This window comes from Lepidochelys olivacea (assembly GCF_965140295.1).
Source record: "Lepidochelys olivacea isolate rLepOli2 genome assembly, chromosome: 2".
NCBI lineage: Eukaryota > Metazoa > Chordata > Testudines > Cheloniidae > Lepidochelys > Lepidochelys olivacea.
In genome coordinates, this window is record NC_140412.1 from 49,104,119 (window position 1) to 49,119,975 (window position 15,857).

Below are 15,857 nucleotides of genomic sequence, written 5' to 3' on the forward strand. Positions count from 1 at the left end.
GTTAAGGACATAGGGGTAAACAATAATTGGGATAAAAATAAAACACAGTTTTACAAAACGTAGATTATGCCAAACCAACCAGATTTAAAATTTATTTATTTATTTGGAGATGGTAACTTACTTTCTAGACAAAGGAAATGCAGTAGATCTAATCTACCTGGATTTTAGTAAGGCATTTGATACAGTTCCACATGGGTAATTAAACTGGAGAAGATGGGGATTAATATGAGAATCGAAAAGTGGGTAAGGACTTTGCTAAAGGGGAGACTACAACGGGCCATACTGAAAACCAAAAGATCAGGCTGGAAGGAGAACTAGTGAAGTTCCTTGGGGATCTCTGTCTTGTGATCAGTCTAATTTACATTTTCATTAATGACCTTGGCACAAAAAAGCAGGAATGAGATAATAAAATTACGATGTTGGGAGATATTTACTCATATGGAGGAGGACCAGAATATCATATATGGGATTAATAGAAATGGGATGAAGTTTAATAGTGCAAAGTGAAAGGTTTTGTTGTTAGTCCTTAAGTGCATGAATTTTTACTATAAATTGGGGACATATCAGTTAGAAGCAACAGAGAAGGAGAATGACCTGGATATATTGCTCAATTACAGAATGACTATGAGCCACCAATGTGACGTGGCAGGGAAAAAGCTAATGCAACCCTAGGATGCATCAGCCAAGGTATTTTTAGTAGAGACAGGAAAGTGTTATTACCATTCTAAAAGGCACTGGTGAAATCTCAACTGGAATACGGTGTGAAATTTTGATCTTCCATGTTAAAGATTTATTCAAACTGGAACAGGTGCAAAGAAGGGCTACTAGGATGATCAAGGGAATGGAGAACCTACCTTACAAAAGGACCGTGGCTTGTTTAGCTTAACCAAATGAAGGCTGAGGGGAGATGACTGCTTTCTATAAATACATCAGACGGATAAACACCAGGGAAGGAGAGAAGTTATTTAAGTTAAGGGCCAAAGCTGGCACAAGAACAAATGGATATAAGCTGGCCATCAATAAGGTTAGGCTTGAAATTAGACGAAGGTTTCTAACTATCAGAGGAGTGAAGTTCTGGAACAGCCTTCAAAGGGGAGTAGTGAGGGCAAAAACTTGTTTCAAGACTAAAGCTTAATAAGTTTACAGAGAGGATGGTATAATGAGACTGCCTACAATGGCACATAGCACATCTGCGACTGCTATTAGCAAATATCCCCAATGGCTGGAGATGGGACACTAGACAGGGAGGACTGAGTCAATACAGAAAATTCTTTCTAGGTGTCTGGCTTGTGGGCTCACCCATATGCTCAAGATTTAACAGATCACCATATTTGGTGTCAAGAAGAAATTTTCCCCTTGGGCAATTAGAGCTCCTGGGAGCGGTTTGCCTTCCTTTGCAGCATGGAGCGTGGGTAACTTGAACTACCGTAAATGGTAGATTCTCCGTAACTTGAAGTCTTTAAATCAAGATTTGAGAATTTCAGTAACTCAGCCAGAGATTAGGGGTCTATTACAGGAGTGGGTGGGTGAGGTTCTGTGGCCTGTGAAGTGCAGGTGGTCAGACTAAATGATCATGAGATTCCCTTCTGGCCTTAGAGTCCATATTAACTGAATATCTCTAGCCACCCTAGTACTGGTTAAAAGCCCCTACTGATGCTGCAAAACTGACCCCAAAATAAAGATCATTAATGGGTTCTCCATCCACTCAGTTCCCACATCAAGAAATACCCTTCAGTGCCAGCATGGTTGTTGCTTATACTCTTATTGGTTGCCAAATCTACAGTTCTATCACTCACTGCTTGACAACCCAATAATTGTATACATGTTAGTGTTTGCTCATGACCAACTAAAGCAATAATGAAACTTCAAAGTTACCCTAAAGATTGGTAACTTTAAATAGATCTATTCCTACAGAAAAAAGAGTAAAGACCAGGAATTTTAACGTTTGTGTCTCAATTCCATTACCTAGTTACCTTTTTGATGTAACCTCTTGCTGTTCTCTGCCGAAAAGATTATATATTGCTCAGGACACAGACCGCCTTAATTATTTGTAAAGCTCTAGACACACCTACAGTGGTTACCACTAAATATTAGCCATTTATCTAGTTACCACACTGGTATCATGATACTACATTAGACTTCTATCCTAATTCTGTTTATGTAGGATACAGCTTGAGATGAAAGTAAAATCATTTGCGAAGAAAATAAAAACTAATAAGAGTCCACATTTGCTCAGGACCTGAGGGTAAGTAATTGAAAGAAGCAATTTGATTTTTGTTGTTTAAATAAATAAATAATAAATAAAAAGTGTTCACCCACTTGAGTTTATTTGAGCCTCTGAAGACTCTTTGATTTTGATAAGTTGGTCAACAGAGAAGTACTGTTTTGTAAATTGAAAGCTGCAAACAAACAGCTGTGAAAGAAATATTCCTGTTACTATGATGTGATAGAACACATTTAACTCAGTAAGAGAAACAACTTGTGGGCTATATGCTAGAAGGAAAAAGCCAAGTATCATCCTACCGTAATGCTTCCTTTCCCGGCAGGTTTGCCATTTTTAAACATTAATGGTCTTGTTAGTGTCTTGCAGGAGACTATCTGTCAAAACAAAAGTTAAATTATAATAACTCTTGACAATTAACAGTTTTTCACATTGAAAGAAACAAGTGGTGTTGCATATTCCATTTTAGGAAACTATTCTACCATGAGAACTCCAGCATTACTTTTATTTCTTATAGCCTTCAATATGTTTGGATAATATTTAAAGATATGAAGCTATATGCAACTTTGACTACACAACAGAAGTAAAAACAAGGTAAGAACTACAAGAAATCCTTTACACACCAATAATTTCAACAGTAGAATAAGGACTTTTCCTGAATAGCTGCTAAAGATGGCTTGTATCTGACATGATACATACATACGTACATTAATATACATCAGGGAGGATGCCTGAAATTGTGAGATTAGACTATCCCTTAATTCTTGACACATTGCATTTGGATTTATACATATGGCAAATAATTTAAGCAATCAGATTGCTGAAAAAGTACATTTTTGTTTTATAGTATGTCTATGTTTTATTTTGTTATTTTACCTGCATTCAGAATTTCAGGCTTAGCTTCTACTAGTACTCAGTTCCTCTTTTGGGGAGGTGGGGGGAGTATCTTTTAAAAAGAATGTGAAGAGACAAGAGAGACAAACTTCTTTCAAAAAGATCCCTTTCATAATTTTATGTCAAAACGCAGAACAAACTGCATTGAGTAACAACATTAACAGGAAGACAAGGTCTTTTAGGAAGACGATTTACTTTTCTTTGTCTCTCGCTGAAGCGAACAGTAATGACAGCAACAAGAACCTTCATAAACAAACTTTCAGCACTGTGCTGTTAGTTTCCCCATCTTGGGATCTCTAAACTTTCCTTCTAGAAGAGGCTCAAGTAGAAAAGCCAGCAACTTTGAATTCCATAGTTTCACTTTCCAATTAGATGCCAGTTATCTAGGCAAATTAGCAAGTGCAGAGAAGATACTTGAATTTTTCTAAAAATACCTGAAATTATTGTCCTGAAATACCTGAAATTAGCCCAGATGCACTGGAACCTGATGCCTCATTAAAAAGCCTCAAAATTAGCAATTCATATAATTCACTGATGTTTGCAATGTTTTGCAATCATGCCACATGATCTTGTTTTTGATCTTGCAGAAAGGAAGAGTATCATGCTGCTGTTACAATGCTTTAAGGTACAGATTAATAGCTACTATAGGATTTTCTATGGAGCCTGACTTAATAGCTCAAGTGTCATGTCATGACAACAGTAGTTTGGAATCTGCAAGCATTTGGGTATTCTGTATGGCAGTGACTAGCTATCATTTCTCATTTATTCCTAGTCCACCTGTTCTCTAAACAGCAATCTGCTTAATTACAGCCAGGGATATGCCAACCTCTTCATGGGCCACCTTGAAGAAGAATTTCTGGACAAACACAAGCATGAAACCAATAAGATACCTGAGATACATAGATGATATTTTCATCCCCTGGACAGACACCTAAACTACCTCATAGATTTTCACTACAACTTCAGCAACTACCACCAACACATAAAAGTCTCTCTAAAACACACCCACACTAGCAACAACTTCCTGGACACCAAGATCAATTTCGACAACGGAATCCTACAGACAACAATGTACAAGAAACCCACGGATCACCACACCTACCTTCAGAGGTCCAGTAAGCACCTCAAGCACACCAGAAAATCTGTTATCTACAGCCTGGGACTTAGATACTACAGAATATGCTGACAGGAGAAAGTCTAGTATAAACACACTTAAAACTGCCTTCACCAAACAAGGACACTCCGAATCAGAGAAATAGATCACTTTATGGAATGGGCCACCCAAATAACCCAATAGAACCTGCTTCAACACAGAAATAAAACCTCCTTTGACCACACACACCTAGTTGTCACCTATCACTCCACATAGGTACCAATATGGGTTATCATCAGATAATCACAACACATACTTGATGGGAACCACATTCTGAAAGAAATTTTCTGACCCCCTACTTCTGGCCTTCAAACAATCCCCCCACCTCTCCAAGTTCATCAGAAGCAAACTCCCCACATACCAGGACACACCAACTAAAAGCGGCACCAGACCCTGCAAGAACAACAGATGCAAAACCTGCAGACATACCTCCACTGCTAGCATGGTCGAAACTGTGTGTTGTGGGGGGTGTTAAGATCCATGGATCCTTCACATGCGTATCACAACATGAGGTGTACACTTCTTCCAATGCACTAAATGCCCAAACAGCACCACTATGGTCTTGAATGAACTCACACAAAAAAAAAATAAGACAAAAGTACCTTATCACCGTCAGGTGAACACTTTTCACAAAAAGAAAAGGAGTACTTGTGGCACCTTAGAGACTAACCAATTTATTTGAGCATGAGCTTTCGTGAGCTACAGCCCACTTCATCGGATGAAGTGAGCTGTAGCTCACGAAAGCTCATGCTCAAATAAATTGGTTAGTCTCTAAGGTGCCACAAGTACTCCTTTTCTTTTTGCGAATACAGACTAACATGGCTGTTACTCTGAAACTTTTCACAAAGCGATCACTCTATCTGACTTCTCAGTCGTTATTCTCAAGGGACGTCTGAACAAAACCTTTTACAGTTGGGCCTGGGAGCTTAATTTCATAATTTTGCTAAATACTAAAAATCATGGACTGAATAGAGATACTGGATTTATGACTTCTTGGAACAATCTATAACCCAGTTAAACCTTGCCCCTCAGCCTCTTTTCCCCCTATGACTAGAGAAGTGTTAACAGGTCACCTGAATGATCCCTTGAAATGTGTGTTAACTACTCATGCTAAACAATCTGTACCATCTTGTATTTAGCTGTGACTGAGTACATTTCCCAGACCTAAAGAAGATCTCAAAAGCTTGTCTCTCTCACCAACAGAAGTTGGTCCAATAAAAGATCTCACCCTCTTCTGATAGAGATAATATTCTCTCTCTCATATTCTACTTCGACTAGCATACATTAGACAAAACCTCAAGACGAGTGCTCACAGAATGATCTTATGTGTGGAACTGAAAGAAAAACAAACTCGCAGAGACTCTTACGCCTGGTCTACACAAGGAAATTAGTGAAAAATCCACACACTTGAGCAACGCAGTTAAACTGACCTAACTCCCGGTGTAAACAGTGCTAGGTTGATGGAGAACTACTGTTGACTTAACTACCGCCTCTCAGGGAGGTGGATTACCTACTCCAATCGGAGAACTCTTCCAGTCCACATAAGTAAGTAGCTGTAACATTTTAAGTGTAGACAAATTAGCAGAGACTCTTATTCTTCACTTACGAGTGCTATCCCCTCATGAGCGTGGTTATAGGTCAGTGCATATAAAAGAGGCATAGCTTAAAGTAAGCTTACTATTACATAGTTTTAGTAGAAATCAAAGTGGGTAATAAAATTGACACACTACACCCCATATTCTTCATAGAAATATTATATGATTATAGCATAACTATGATGTTTTGTCCAAGATCAGACATGTAAGATATCATTAGAAAGGTTATGATTTTCTGAATGTGATTATCCTATTTGTATGCCTGTCTCATTTTTGTATCTAAAGTTAGGAATATAGACTGTACATCTGTAGTACAAAAGTGTTTGCACCTGGGGAATGCCCACCAGACAGAATGCAATTAGTCTGGCTGGCTAGCTGGGGACAAGTCAATGGACCATTAGGGAGAACAATGGGTCTTTAAAGATGCTAATCTCTGGGATGCTACAAACGGCCTTTGACTCATGGCTGCTTTGACACTGCAGGGTCATGTGATTATGAAACCTGGCACTGGACTCCATGATAGAATACCAGTATTTTCCACTGATGGGGGGGTGAGGAACCACACAGGAAAACAAAGGATTCCTGCCATATGTAAAACCTATTTCAGGCAAGGGAGGGATGTAATCAAGGTTTGTTATTCACTGAATCCCTGCCCAGGATGACAGCTGGAAACATCTAAGAAACAAGGACAAAGGTGGGGGGAGAGGGAGGGGGCAAGAGGAGGACTGAGCCCAGGCTGGAAAAGGTGTCTGGCCTGTGAAAGAAATACCTAGAGTTTAAACTGCAAGCAAGAGCAGTTTACCTTCAGGAACCTCTGCAATCTGCCTAAAACAACATTTAGGGTGAGAAATTACTACTTGTAATGACAGGTTTCAGAGTAGCAGCTGTGTTAGTCTGTATCTGCAAAAAGAAAAGGAGGACTTGTGGCACCTTAGAGGTTAACAAATTTATTTGAGCATAAGCTTTCGTGAGCTACAGCTCACTTCATTGGATGCATTCAGATGCTGTAGCTCACGAAAGCTTATGCTCAAATAAATTTGTTAGTCTCTAAGGTGCCACAAGTACTCCTTTTCTTTTTACTTGTAATGAGTTTCTTTGGTGTATTAAGCTTAGTTTGCATGTTTGTTTTATTTGCTCAACACCATCTGCTTTGATCTGTTTGCTAACCCTTATCACTTAAAAATCTATCTTTTGCAGTTAATAAACGTGGTTTTTGTTTTCTCTAAAATCAGTTTGTGGAATTCATACATGAGGGGGCAAAAAGCTATGGACATCTTCCTCCACACTGAGGAAGGGAGCAAATTTCATGAGCTTACACTGTACAGTTCTCTGTGCAGTGCAAGACTATACAATTTTGGGTTTACACTCCAGAGGGGGTGTGAACTTAGTGCTGGGTCATTCCTAAGCCGAAGCCTTCCCATGAGTGCTGATTTCAGTATCTGTGTCTGTCTGCAGCTGGGTGTATGCTGGAGGAGGCTTGCAGGCGGGGCTCAGCACGACAGTGTAAGGGAGCCCAGGCTGGTGGAACAGGTGGGCTCAGTAGTACCGCAGCACATCAGGTGACACCCTGGGAGGCCAGGAGTAACCAGTCACAAACATATTCCCTGTAGTACATGCTCAGGCACTGTTTGAACTCACTTGTCCCAGAGTGGATTCAAATTCTCCCAGGAAGTCATCATCACTTAGATCAATGGTTTTGTTGTCAATGTCATAAATCCCAAATTTAAACTTCTGAACCAGTTCAAAGTAGTAATCAATTAGGAACCTCTTGGCGAACTTTGGGTTCAAGGAATTCTTAACCCTTTCTGTGCGATCAACCTGCAAATAGAAAAGTCACATTACCAAGATGTTCATCAACTGGCTCATACAACTATGCTGGTGGCCAAATCAATTCACATCTCATGCTAGGCTTCCAAGAGCCCTGCTAGGTACAAGTATAATAATATGCACTTCTGAACACCTTTCATCCTAGTAGAAAGTACTTTACAAACTAAATTTTACAAAATCCAGGTGTGGTAGACAAGGCATATTTAAGGATCAGTTCTCCCACCAGTGAAATGCAGTCACTTCTGGACATTTCATAAATAAAATGTAACATTTTGTCCAAAGTGAAGGCTGGGAGAGATGAACTCAGAAATGTTTGAAAAACCTAGTAGTCCTGATGAAATCACCACACTGGACAAGAACAAACAATGAGAGAACAGGAAGAAGTCAAATCATTAGAAAGGGCAACACTGGCAGTTTTGGGGGCAAGCACACACTATTCCATTAGAAGACAGAGCAGTTGCTGCTTCTGAGTTAGCTCCTCCAGTACACCAGAAGGCCTGCTGCCTGCCCGTCTATTCTCTGCAGAGAGCAGGGCCCCCCCGGGAAATTAAACTATGGGTACACCACAGAGCTTATAACGGTGCAGAGCGTCTGCACTAGCAGTGCAGCTATGCCAAAAGGAGAGAGCTCTCCCATCAACTTAATTACTCCAGCCCCTGCAAGCAGTGGTAGCTATGCTGGTGGGAGAAGCTCTTCAGCTGACATAGCGCTATCCACACCGGTGCTTAGGTAGGTTCAACTTCTGTCGCTCAGGGGGTGGCTTATTCACACCTGAGAGACATAATTTATACCAACTTAAGATGTAGTGTAGCCATAGCCTCAGATATTATGAGAGCCTAGATAAAATAAAAGTACCACTCGCACGGTGCAGCTCCGTAGCAGGTTACATGTCCGTGATTGATACACACACACACACTCTGGCCCGAAGTATCTAGTACAGTTGGTAAGTCATAAGAACTATTGAAAGTAACTCTAGTACCTCACTATTTTCATTGTTAGAAATACTCAGCCAGACTGTACTTTAAGAATATTCTAGGAAAAAAGTGTCATACTCTACCTCATACCACTGTTGCCCACTTGTATTATGGAGAAGTACACACAGCGGGTCCGACTTTGAACCAACATCTTTATCCAGGAGATTGTTGCAGGAGATGGTCAGCTCCACCTTTGTTACACACTGTGCCGCCATCTGCTAATCTGGAAATAAGCAGAAGAACTAAATATTAAAAAAAATATAGACTCCAAAAATAAACAGATGCAACCTAAAAGCATCAGGAAGTAGGCGTAGTATGAGCCTCTCAAGAGCAAGATTTGGAGCTCTAAGTGCTACCTGGACAAGTCACACTGACACATATCTGTATATTGTAACAAACTTCTAGCTTCATTTAAATAAAAAAAAACTTCATTCCAATCATTAACACACAAAAATGTGTATACAAGATGAAAGATTCAGGCTTCTCAAACCATCTGGGTACCAAAGTAAGAAACTGGAAATAGCACTAGAAAACCGTATCAATTAAATAAGATACTTCTGGCACACTTTTCACCCTGAGTTCTTAAAGCACTTAATAAACATTAAGTGATTATGCTGCAAAACACCCATATGAAGGTATTCACTGTCACATAATACAAAAACTAATTGAAAAGGAAAATTGGCAAATTCAGAGCTGAAATTAATTCCCACACACAATGCATATGTAGTATGCACCTCTCTGCAACAGGATACTGAAGCCAAGAACTTACCAGGATTTTAAAATTTATATAAAATCCTGGGCTAAAGCCAACCTCTAATTACGAGGGTTAGGAGGAGGAAAACTTTAGCTGGGAGCATATTATCCCGTAAGTGCCTACTATAAACTTTCTTGGACATCCTCTGAAGCATCCCGAGTCTTTCCTTGAACCCAAAGGAGGCCCACTAGCAAGAAGTGCTGCACAAGCAGTCCATCACCATCTGGTTCCTGGACTGCAGTTCCAGCTCTTACTCTAGGACAGTTATAATGTTTTATTTTTAGTTTAATATTAAACTATAGCTTAACTTTGGTAATACATTTGTTACAACCCTGGCTGAATCCCCACTTGAACAGTCATGAGTCTGCTGATTTGGGCTCCAAATTTTCGATCCCATGTGCTTCCAAACCAACTGAATGTGAGCAGTGTCCAGTGTTTCTAGTTCTGCCCTCTCAAGCATTCCCATCTGGAACTCCTCCTTGGAAAATTGGACCCTGCAGTCAACCCTACCCTCAGCTGTCTGCTTAACCCACCAAATTCTTTCAGAAGCCTACGCACACTCTTTCCTGAACTCCACTCTCCTGGGTACTCCAGTTTATACCACCTAACAGTTAAAGTAAGGAAAAATGCAGGCTTTGCAAAGGAACTTCTTAAAAAGTCATATGTGTACATACGCGTGCACACACACACACACAGAGAAAGCTGAAGAGTTACAGATCTATAGAAAAAATGCGAACACCTAAATGCAATTCCCTCCCTCAGAGTCCTCACCGCTACCAAGACAGTCGGCTGCATTTTGGTCAGTGTCCTTTAGATTCATAGATTCATAGATATTTAGGTCAGAAGGGACCATTATGATCATCTAGTCTGACCTCCTGCACAATGCAGGCCACAGAATTTCACCCACCACTCCTAAAAAAGACCTCACACCTATATCTGTGCTATTGAAGTCCTCAAATTGTAGTTTGAAGACCTCAAGGAGCAGAGAATCCTCCAGCAAGTGACCCGTGCCCCATGCTACAGAGGAAGGCGAAAAACCTCCAGGGCCTTCCAATCTGCCCTGGAGGAAAATTCCTTCCCGACCCCAAATATGGCGATCAGCTAAACCCTGAGCATATGGGCAAGATTCATCAGCCAGATACTACAGAAAATTCTTTCCCGGGTAACTTGGATCTTACCCCATCTAAAAACCCATCACAGGCCATTGGGCCTATTTACCATGAATATTTAATTACCAAAACCATGTTATCCCATCATACCATCTCCTCCATAAACTTATCGAGTTTAATCTTAAAGCAAGATAGATCTTTTGCCCCCACTACTTCCCTCGGAAGGCTATTCCAAAACTTCACTCCTCTGATGGTTAGAAACCTTCGTCTAATTTCTAATCTAAATTTCCTAGTGGCCAGTTTATATCCATTTGTTCTTGTGTCCACATTGGTACTGAGTTTAAATAATTCCTCTCCCTCTCTGGTATTTATTTTTCTGATATATTTATAGAGAGCAATCATATCTCCCCTCAACCTTCTTTTAGTTAGGCTAAACAAGCCAAGCTCCCTGAGTCTCCTTTCATAAGACAAGTTTTCCATTCCTCGGATCATCCTAGTAGCCCTTCTCTGTACCTGTTCCAGTTTGAATTCATCCTTCTTAAACATGGGAGACCAGAACTGCACACAGTATTCCAGGTGAGGTCTCACCAGTGCCTTATATAACGGTACTAAAACCTCCTTATCCCTACTGGAAATACCTCTCCTGATGCATCCCAAGACGACATTAGCTTTTTTCACAGCCATATCACATTGGCAGCTCATAGTCATCCTATGATCAACCAATACTCCAAGGTCCTTTTCCTCCTCCGTTACTTCTAGTTGATGCGTCCCTAGCTTATAACTAAAATTCTTGTTATTAATCCCTAAATGCATGACCTTACACTTCTCACTATTAAATTTCATCCTATTCCTATTACTCCAGTTTACAAGGTCATCCAGATCCTCCTGTAGGGTATCCCTGTCCTTCTCTAAATTAGCAATACCTCCCAGCTTTGTATCATCTGCAAACTTTATTAGCACACTCCCACTTTTTGTGCCCAGGTCAGTAATAAAAAGATTAAATAAGATTGGTCCCAAAACTGATCCTTGAGGAACTCCACTGGTAATCTCCCTCCAACTTGACAGTTCACCTTTCAGTAGGACCCGTTGTAGTCTCCCCTTTAACCAATTCCCTATCCACCTTTCAATTTTCCTATTGATGCCCATCTTATCCAATTTAACTAATAATTCCCCATGTGGCACAGTATCAAACGCCTTACTAAAATCTAAGTAAATTAGATCCACTGCGTTTCCTTTATCTAAAAAATCTGTTACTCTCTCAAAGAAGGAGATCAGGTTGGTCTGGCACGATCTACCTTTTGTAAAACCATGTTGTATTTTGTCCCATTTACCATTGACTTCAATGTCCTTAACTACCTTCTCCTTCAAAATTTTTTCCAAGACCTTGCATACTACAGATGTCAAACTAACAGGCCTATAATTACTTGGATCACTTTTTTTCCCTTTCTTAAAAATAGGAACTATGTTAGCAATTCTCCAATCATACGGTACAACCCCTGAGTTTACAGATTCATTAAAAATTCTTGCTAATGGGCTTGCAATTTCTTGTGCCAATTCTTTTAATATTCTTGGATGAAGATTATCTGGGCCCCCCGATTTAGTCCCATTAAGCTGTTCGAGTTTCGCTTCTACCTCAGATATGGTGATGTCTACCTCCATATCCTCATTCCCATTTATCATGCTACCATTATCCCTAAGATCCTCTTTAGTCTTATTAAAGACTGAGGCAAAGTATTTGTTTAGATATTGGGCCATGCCTAGATTATCCTTGACCTCCACTCCATCCTCAGTTTTTAGCGGTCCCACTTCTTCTTTCTTTGTTTTCTTCCTATTTATATGACTATAGAACCTTTTACTATTGGTTTTAATTCCCTTTGCAAGGTCCAACTCTACTTGACTTTTAGCCTGTCTCACTTTATCCCTACATATTCTGACCTCAATAAGGTAGCTTTCCTTACTGATCCCTCCCTTCTTCCACTCCCTATATGCTTTCTGCTTTTTCTTAATTACCTCTCTAAGATGCTTGCTCATCCAGCTTGGTCTACAACTCCTGCCTATGAATTTTTTCCCCTTTCTTGGGATGCAGGCTTCCGATAGCTTCTGCAGCTTTAATTTAAAATAATCCCAGGCCTCCTCTACCTTTAAACCCATAAATTCTTCAGTCCAATCCACTTCCCTAACTAATTTCCTTAATTTTTGAAAGTCAGCCCTTTTGAAATCAAAAACCCTAGTTGCAGATTTATTTTTGTTAATCCTTCCATTCAGTTTGAACTGAATTAGCTCATGATCACTTGAGCCAAGATTATCCCCTACAACCATTTCCTCTATGAGGTCCTCATTACTCACCAAGACCAAATCTAAAATGGCATCCCCTCTAGTCGGTTCAGCAACTACTTGCTGAAGGAATCCATCAGCTATCGCATCTAGGAAAATCTGAGCCCTATTATTATTACTAGCACTCGTCCTCCAGTCTATATCTGGGAAGTTAAAGTCTCCCATGATCACACAGTTTCCATTAGTATTTACTTTATTAAAAACATTAAAAAGGGTTCTATCCATATCCAAATTAGATCCCGGCGGTCTATAGCACACCCCAAGCACTATCCCAGGGGAGGCTCTAATAGTTTTCTTCCCCAATTTAATTGTTGCCCAGACAGACTCAGTCATATCCATTTCATCGCTTCTTATTTCTTTACATTCTATCTCATCATTGATATACAATGCTACTCCACCACCTTTACCTTTATTTCGGTCTTTCCTAAACAGCACATACCCTTCAATACCTGTAGCCCAGTCATGACTACTATTCCACCAGGTCTCTGTTATACCTATAATATCTGGTTTCACTTCCTGCACCAGTAACTCTAGTTCCTCCATTTTGTTACCTAGGCTCCTTGCATTAGTGTACAAACATCTTAATTTTTGCTGTTTGGCCTCACTCACATTCTGTACCCTATTAGGCACGGTTATTTTACTACCAGTATAACCTATTAGACTTGTATCTACACTGCCCTTCCTCCTACCTACAGCTGTATCCACTCTTACTTCATTTTCTTTCCACTCTATGCTAAATTCTGGCGTGGAGATTACCTGGACATCTCCCAACCATCTCCCCCAAATTCCTAGTTTAAAGCTCTCTTAATCAGTTGTGCCAGCCTCCATCCTAGAAGTCTATTTCCTTCCCTACTCAGATGAAGTCCATCCCGAGAGAACTGTCCTCTATCCATGAATGCCTCCCAATGGCCATACATCCCAAAGCCCTCCTTATAGCACCACTGCCTAAGCCATCTATTGATAGTCATAATCTTGTCACACCTTTGTTGCCCTTCTCTAGGAACAGGCAGAATCCCACTAAAGATCACCTGAGCCTCAATTTCCTTAAGCGTCCTCCCCAGCCTAGCATAGTCTCCCTTAATACTTTCCAGCGAGAATCTAGCCGTATCATTTGTTCCCACATGAAGGATAATTAGGGGATTCTTTCCCGCTCCCTTTAGAATCCTTTTCAACCTCAGGTCTACATCCTGTATCTTAGCACCTGGAAGACAGCACACCCTCCTATTTTCTGGATCAGCTCTGGTTACAGGCCTATCTATTCTTCTCAGTAAAGAGTCCCCAATCACATAGACCTGCCTTTTCCTAGTGACGGTGCTATTCTCCAGTCTATCCCCTGTTCCCTCTGGCTGCAAGTTCTTTCCATTCCCATTCTCCCTTGTAATCCTTTTTAACCCATCCTGTATCCTCCTGGGGCTCATATTTGGTGTAATCTCCATTAACTCTTCCCCTTTTCCTATAGGACTAACCGCTCTTCTCTTCTTCCTTGCCCTATCACCTTCAGTGACTACCTGCTGAGCCCCTTCTTCATTTTCCAACTCTGCAAACCTATTCTGAAGCTCTATTTCTCCTTCACTAGCCCGTCTTTTCCTCTGCCTAGTTCTTTTAGTCACATGCTTCCACTGACCACTTTCCTCACCCAGTCTCCCCTCAGAATTCCCTAGTCCTGCTTCCATCTGCAAGTCTGAGCTTTTCCCTTCAGATACCTCATGTCTTTGCTCCATAATCTGCTCAAACCCCTTCCTAAACTCTACCAGACTTTCCACCTGCATCTCCAAACCTCTGATCTTTTCCTCCATCAGCTCTATCAGACGGCATTTCATGCAGAGAAAACTCTTACCAGGTGCCCCCTCCAGGATCATGTACATACCACAGCTTCCACATCCAGTCATCTTCATTGTGTCATCTGCTACATGGGTCACTCCCACTGCCACCTCTGAATCTGTCATAGCCTTCCCACCTAAATCCTGTTAATCTGGGAAACACAAACCACACCAAAACACCACCACCCACAGCAAAACCAAACCCCACACAAGCACCACAAGACAAACTCCCCTTTCAAACTCCCACTCAAACTCCCCTGTTTACAGCTCTGTTTGCTAGCTCCTGTGCCGCTGCCTGACTGGCTGCTACCTTTATAGGACCCCCAGTCAGTGAAGCCCCACCCCCTAATCAGGGCTCAGCTTCTCTCCCAGCACAAAGCCCCTACACATACAGATACTACCAATACAAAACCAAACACACACAAATACCTTCTCCTCCAACAGAACTCCCACTCAAACTCCCGTTCACAGCTCTGTTTGCTAGCTCCTGTGCCGCTGCAGCTGTCTGTGCCGCTGCCTGACTGGCTGCTACCTTCTCCTCCAACAGAACTCCCACTCAAACTCCCCTGTTTACAGCTGTTTGCTAGCTCCTGTGCTAGGGAGAAGGCAAGGCTCTTCTGTGCCCCAGTTCCTTCAGTGGAGTCTTCACAGAATGATAGGACTGGAAGGGACCTCAAGAGGTCATCTAGTCCAGTCCCCTGCACTCATTGCAGGACTTAGTGTTAGGAAGACCAGTGGTCCCCAACGTGGTGCTCGCGGGTGCCATGGCACCCACAAGGGCATTTATGTGCACCCACCTATTGACAAGGGAGCGCTTCCGCTGGACAACCCGCTGCCGAAATGCTGCCAAGAAGCAGCAACACCAAGAAGCGTTGCCACCAAAATGCCGCTGCTTCTTGATGATGCCACTTCTCGGCGGCATTTCAGCGGCTGGTTGTCCAGCGCCCGCTACACTCTTCTGGGAACATGAATATGCTATTGCAACAGAAAGGTTGGGGACCACTGATCTAGGCCATTCCTGACAGATGTTTGTCTAACTTGCTCTTAATCTCCAATGATGGAGATTCCAAAACCTACCTAGGCATTTGTCCTTACTGAATGAATTTCATCTTATTTACTTCTCCAGTTTGTCCAGATCATATTGAATTTTAATCCTATCCTCCAAAGCACTAGCAA

At 41.2% G+C, this 15,857-nt stretch overlaps 1 protein-coding gene across 2 annotated transcripts in view; it reads right to left on the minus strand.

Moving 5' to 3' along the window:
* Positions 1-15,857, minus strand: part of CPNE3 (copine 3) — a 68,520-nt gene that overhangs the window by 34,173 nt on the left and 18,490 nt on the right. For both annotated transcript variants that reach the window (XM_084618125.1, XM_084618126.1), the window contains exons 2-4: positions 8,748-8,887; positions 7,502-7,681; positions 2,524-2,598 (exon numbers count right to left, since the gene is read on the minus strand). In XM_084618125.1, the coding sequence (XP_084474251.1) occupies positions 2,524-2,598; positions 7,502-7,681; positions 8,748-8,879 (387 nt within the window). In that variant the 5' untranslated portion in view covers positions 8,880-8,887. The remainder of the gene's footprint in view (positions 1-2,523; positions 2,599-7,501; positions 7,682-8,747; positions 8,888-15,857) is intronic.